This window comes from Macrobrachium nipponense, chromosome 22 (genome assembly GCF_015104395.2).
Source record: "Macrobrachium nipponense isolate FS-2020 chromosome 22, ASM1510439v2, whole genome shotgun sequence".
Classification (NCBI taxonomy): domain Eukaryota; kingdom Metazoa; phylum Arthropoda; class Malacostraca; order Decapoda; family Palaemonidae; genus Macrobrachium; species Macrobrachium nipponense.
In genome coordinates, this window is record NC_087213.1 from 11,234,376 (window position 1) to 11,240,259 (window position 5,884).

At 37.2% G+C, this 5,884-nt stretch overlaps 2 protein-coding genes across 3 annotated transcripts in view; both read right to left on the minus strand.

The window, feature by feature from the left end:
• Positions 1 to 835, minus strand: part of LOC135198486 (uncharacterized) — an 11,973-nt gene extending 11,138 nt beyond the window's left edge. The window contains exons 1-2 of one of the 2 annotated variants that reach the window (XM_064226077.1): positions 815 to 835; positions 390 to 621 (exon numbers count right to left, since the gene is read on the minus strand). In XM_064226077.1, coding sequence (XP_064082147.1) covers positions 390 to 552 — 163 coding nt within the window. In that variant the 5' untranslated portion in view covers positions 553 to 621; positions 815 to 835. The remainder of the gene's footprint in view (positions 1 to 389; positions 622 to 814) is intronic. The other variant, XM_064226076.1, reaches the window with a different exon arrangement.
• Positions 836 to 3,470: 2,635 nt separating this feature from the next.
• Positions 3,471 to 5,884, minus strand: part of LOC135198485 (uncharacterized) — a 9,244-nt gene continuing 6,830 nt past the window's right edge. The window contains exons 6-8 of the mRNA XM_064226073.1: positions 5,201 to 5,261; positions 4,647 to 4,730; positions 3,471 to 4,234 (exon numbers count right to left, since the gene is read on the minus strand). Of these exons, the coding sequence (XP_064082143.1) occupies positions 3,956 to 4,234; positions 4,647 to 4,730; positions 5,201 to 5,261 (424 nt within the window). The 3' untranslated portion in view covers positions 3,471 to 3,955. The remainder of the gene's footprint in view (positions 4,235 to 4,646; positions 4,731 to 5,200; positions 5,262 to 5,884) is intronic.

Genomic DNA, 5,884 nt, shown 5'->3' on the forward strand with positions numbered 1-5,884 from the left:
AAGTACCAGTCATTTCTAGGCGCAGTTTCTTTACACAGAAGGAATCTGCCTCTCACAAAAGTAAAGTTCACGTATTCCGAACAGAATAATTAAAGACAATTGCAACCAGCTATCAGCGTTTTGCTGCAAATTGCTTTAAACTAATCTTGGCCGGAACTTCAGACGGAAGTTTCGATTCTTGGGTTTTCTGATATAATCAACAGTCGCATAAGAATAACTTATTACTGTTATCAGTGACAGGGTTATGCATAAAAGAATGATTAGTATGTCCTTTAGAAGAGGGACGACTGGCTGGCATTCCCTGCCATCAACTTCCAATAAGAGCTAATTTCAGTTAGTTGTCCCTATCAAAAAAGTTAACATTATTCAAGTTGATGGAATCTACTTACGCTGCTCTTCTCCCCCTTGGTAAGAGGCAAATATTCTGCCATTTTGTATATGCTGTGAAAGGGCTCCCTTAGTTGCTCCATTAGTTGCCCCAATCTCTCGTAAAAGGGAAAGCAAGAGAAAACCCGCAATCCACAACAATGCACAGCCGCCGACACTTCTCATGGCCCTTCCGTGTCAGATTTCAAAACTGGATCAACGTTGCTGAAATTCACGCAGGTCTCCGAGCCTTATCTGGACACGATAAATGAATTCCTTATCTTATCAGCAAATAGGTGATTAGCAGTATGAAGTTTCATGTGGAAATTATGACTCAAAGTTTGTGTGGATATAAATGAATATGCAAAAAACACACGCAAACCATCAACGAAAAGGGATATCACATTTACCACAACTAATGTCAAAAATTGCAATTATTCCTACTCACATGGTAAATACATTCAGCAAATATTGACAAACTGTAGAATTATAGTTGTCTTCAAGTAAAGTTTTCGTCAGTCGATGTCCTATAGGCCTGATAAATAGAATAACAGACCCTAGAGTACCAAGGTCCTTTTATGAATAGACCTTGTACCAAACAAATGGAATAAATAACCCCCCCCCCCCCCACCCGCCCCTCAATCAGCTCCAGAATCGGAAATCGATAACCTTTAGATTGTACGGTTCACTGACTTTTTTTTATCTATCTGTTGCATGAGAGTAACAAGGTTAAGAAACGTCTCTTTAGAGTGATAAAGAGCACGTATCTATGCACTAACCAAACAAGTAACAGACAAAGAACTAGAGCATGAAATGTGCTCAAACTGCTGCAGCAGTATTTTGGAATAGGTTCGGCGTATATTTTCCAACTAAATATTTCTGTACCTAGATTACATATGTATGAGGGCAATATTGTTCCAGGAAAGTTCATATGGCCAACAGGTGTGATGCTATCTTTTGGATATAATTCACTACGGATTCTTGAAAATAACCATAAAATAGCCCCAATTAAGCACTTTAAGATGGCAACAAAACTCGAGCTATTGACCGGGAACGATCCGTTAGATGGGCAGGTTGATAGTTTTGATTAATTCGGCTTTTATGCCAGCAACGACCCTTGACCAAAATGTGGTCAAGTAGTAAATGGAATTCGAGGGCTTGGAGTGTATCTCTAGACTCAGCCTAACCAACCGAGACGAAAAAGATTTCCACAACTTCTATTGCAGTATTTACCGCAGTGACCCACTACAGATAACGTCACCATACTTGGAAAATCTAGATTATTTTGCGAAATAAGCAAAACCACAAGTCTGGCCCATTCCTCTATCAACGCTGAATGCCAGTTCCTTCTCTGCATCGTCCACCGAAAAACAGATGCCTGAAGTGAACCTCTTTGGATAACGACCTACAAAAAGGCCTATAACTTTCCTTATCATGAATTTGCTGCTTATTTCTAACACACTTCCACCTAAAATATTTGTTTTTTCAATATGGAAAATTTCACACGCTGGAAGACAAGCTGAACTGTGTTTACCGCAATCTTTGAGTCTGCATACATTCTCTTAGTCTTCGATATATAATTGGATCTTTCACCTCTTGCTCCAAAAATGCCTTCATCTAGTTCACTCCGTATCCACTGAGGACAGTAACTTAAAATTACTTCTGTACTTTTTTGTACTTTTTATAGGATATTTAACTCATATTATCAGCTGGCCTTACTTAATACATCCTCCGTTCAACGGTTGCTACTCAGCCAGTTTACACAGCACAATCTCCCAGGGACCTGGTCGTTGTTAAAGCAATTCATTATTCAGAAGTTCGGAGATGGAAATGCTCAGTGTCTCATTTAGTAGACTACAAATGAAAAGGTGACTTACGTCCCATTTTCAGCACAAGAAACCAAAGACTGTGCTCTCATTTGACAACGTTGCTAACAGGAAGGCAAAGAAAGGAGAGGAATCAGCAACCACCGAGCGAGCAAGTCAACGGTGTTCTTGGAAACATGGTTGGGGAGAATGCGTCTCCTATTACGATTTTTATCCAAGATAATTAACTGAATTACATTCTTTGGTTAAAGTAACTGTGCTTGGTGAATACGTCGATCTAAAAGGGATTTAGCAGTCTCCATCGTACTTCCAACAACTGCGGTCATTTTTTTTCTATTTTGTTAACAGCCCCCATACTTCTTGTTACTGTTGTTGGGTTGTAGAGCTGGGCTTGTGCCCGCGTGACCTGTTACTTTCCTGTCAACTACTGTCATAAGCAATCATTTATTTATAGAAAAATGGCAGCATATTTATTTCATAATAGTACGAATACATCTACCAAATATCTAATAACGTATTTTCAGAGGGAATGTATCCTGGTAATGTTCAATAAAATGGCGACTCTTTACCTCTTACTTGCATATTCGTCAGGGAAAACGCCCAGTGGTTTTAACAGGTAACAAGTTAATAATCTCCAAATTACCTTACCCAATATAATTTTAAAAATTTGGTGATCAGAGGCCTAGGTGTGATAAACAACCTTTTGAAGCAACTGATTGCTGAGAATTATAAATTGAAAGTCGCATGGAAGTGAAGTCACAACAGGCTAAACTAATTGATGAAATTCGGAAGAAACCGTCTTCCTGAAGGTATCTCATCCTCCCACGGGGAACAGGGAGTGATCTGGCCTTCAGCTTACTTGGGGTGCATGCTAAAATCAACGGTCAAATAGAACGTTGTTTCACCAACGAAAATTAAAATAAATATGCTATATTCTATAAGAAATAATTTTTCTGTACTGCTTAACATGCACATTATATAATTTTTTTTTCAATTTCATTCTAATAAATAAATCATAAATATCCTATCCTAAAATTCATGTATCTTAATAAATAAATCATAAATATCCTATCCTAAAATTCATGTATCTTTAACTCAAAATCTTTTTCAGAGGTTTTTAGCTTTTCCTACCCTCCCCAACAAGAACAACAACAAGGTAGTTTGTAGGCTTCCTCCCCGAGCAAGCTAAAAGGAGCAGCTACTATTTGTGCAGTACACTTCGGTTTCGAACAAGTTTCATAAATCACAACTATCATCAGAATGAATGAAACGCAAGGGAACAATATAAAATATGTCCACGGAAGTAACGAAGGAATGACATATCAGTTTTATTCGTTGTATGTACAGGTGATCCTGATGAATATATCTAAAGTCTACATTATTTTAATTCAATGTTGATGGCGACAAGACTAAAACTAAAGGTCCTTAACGAGCTAAAGTTTATAAGTGAGCAGGGAAGCAAGAGTAACCAGATTAAAAATAAATAAAGTGGTGTTTATCATCGCAAGAATAAAATAATGAAAGGGAGGTTACAGGTATCGAAAAGAGCACCTTGGCCTTTTCTGCATATGCAATCCTTACAGTATTTACTTCGGTCATCTGAGATGAGGTAGAAGAAAGTTTTCAGTATCTATCAGCAATTTTCCACATGCGTGTAACAAACGTGCATATGCGCATGGGCCAGTAGCTGTTATTTTAGATTTAGCTGGCCTTATGCCAGCACGGGCTCTTGCTCCTAGAGCAGCCCGTAATGGGCCAGTAATCTACTGCCGCCTATATTCGCCAAGGGCGTCTCGTATAGGCTGTTCAATGGGTTGCTCGTCAGAAACTGCTGGGCTGATTGGCAGGTCGTCCGACGTCGAATGGACTCTTGGTTGATCGTTGTCTTCGAGTGACGCGACTCTATTTGTATCGGCGCTGGTTCCTCCCGAAGGCGGATCTCCTGAGGGTTTGACGCCGTGGACGGCGCTTTCCTCATAGGAAGGCGGTGGCCCTTCTTCGTCGTCCTCGAAGGCTGGGTTGTCGTTGCCTTGCAGGGTGCTCTGAAGGGGGAACAGAAGGATCAATATCTATCTGTCTGTCTATTTGGTTCTAACTTTCTTTGCGAATTAACACACACTCTCTCTCTCTATCTCTCTCTCTCTCAATAAATAAATAAATGAATGAATAAATAAATTAATAATTAAATAAATAAATAAATACATACATACATACACGAATAAATAAATAAATAAATAAATAATTAAATAATCTATGATGAGCTCCAATTTTACATAAGAAGCTTTGCAAAGGGAGAAGACTTTCATATGAAAAGAAGCTTAGTCTCACTGACTGTCTTGTCTCCATCAAATTATCTACATTACAGCATCAAAAGTAAATTACTAGCTATCATAATCAAAAAGAGAAGAACAGCTATCTTCTGCAAAGCAGCTTTGTCAAAGATGAAGAACTCACATTTTCCATTTCCAAAGCGTCCTGGTAAGACGGTACTTTTTCCACCACGTCGTCGTATGTGGGAGGCGTGTCCTCTGGCGGGCTCTAAAAAAAACATTCCCCATTACTAATATCATAATAATAATGATAATCAGCATGATCAGTGTGGATGAATACCTCTTACATCATTCAATTAGCTGTCTTTCGATTTTCGATTTACCTCATTTTGGAGTTATTTCCTGTTCAAATCATATGGAATGAATTTATTTCGGATTTTATTTTCCGTTAATTTCACATGAAATTAGTTGATATTGAGTTTATTTTCCTTATAAATCAAGAATAATTAGTCGATACTGGAGTTTGCTATACAAATCATGCAGAAATAGTTGATCCTGGAGTTTATTTTCTTTATTAATGCAGAATTAGTTGATCTTGAAGTTTACTTTCTTCATAAATCATGCAAAATTAGAAAATTAGTTGATTTTGGAGCTTATATTCATTTGAAATCAAAAAGAAATAGTTGCCTTTAAGAAACAACATTAGGATATTAAGTTGTACTCGTTTTATTATCTTACCTCTCGCACGACGCTGCTTCTTCGCCACGAGTTGAATCGTCTGAAGTATCTTCTCCTTGAGCTGTGCGAAGAGCCAAATTAAATACTTATTTCATTTTACATTGGTAATAGTTCACTATGGGCTAGAAGTAAATGGAAAAACAGGCAGACAAGTAGACAGAACGTAAATATGTATGAAAGTGTGTGTGCATAAATTATTTCATCAATATGCTTCCGCATAAAACTATAATTACACTGCACACACACACACACACACACTCCTAAGGACTAGTAGAAGAGTCACTTTGTAAAAATGCGAAAGGTCCTGAAGACCTGCTGAAGATGTACTTTGTAAAAGTGCTAGCCAAGAGACACTTGGTATCATGTGCTAAAGCTCCATAAGACCAGCTAAAGGAACCTTATGGTAGAAGTATGAAGGTTTCTGAAAACTATCCCATAAGCACTTTGTATATGTGTATATATATAATAATTGTATATATGAATATGTATACGCACTTATATATATATGTGTGTGTATGCATATTCATATATGTGTATGTGTGTATATATATATATATATATATATATATATCGTATAATATATATATATATATATATATATATATATATATATTATATATATATACCATCATTTTGAAAGTGCTTATGGGATAGTTTTCAGAAACCTTCATACTTCTACCATAA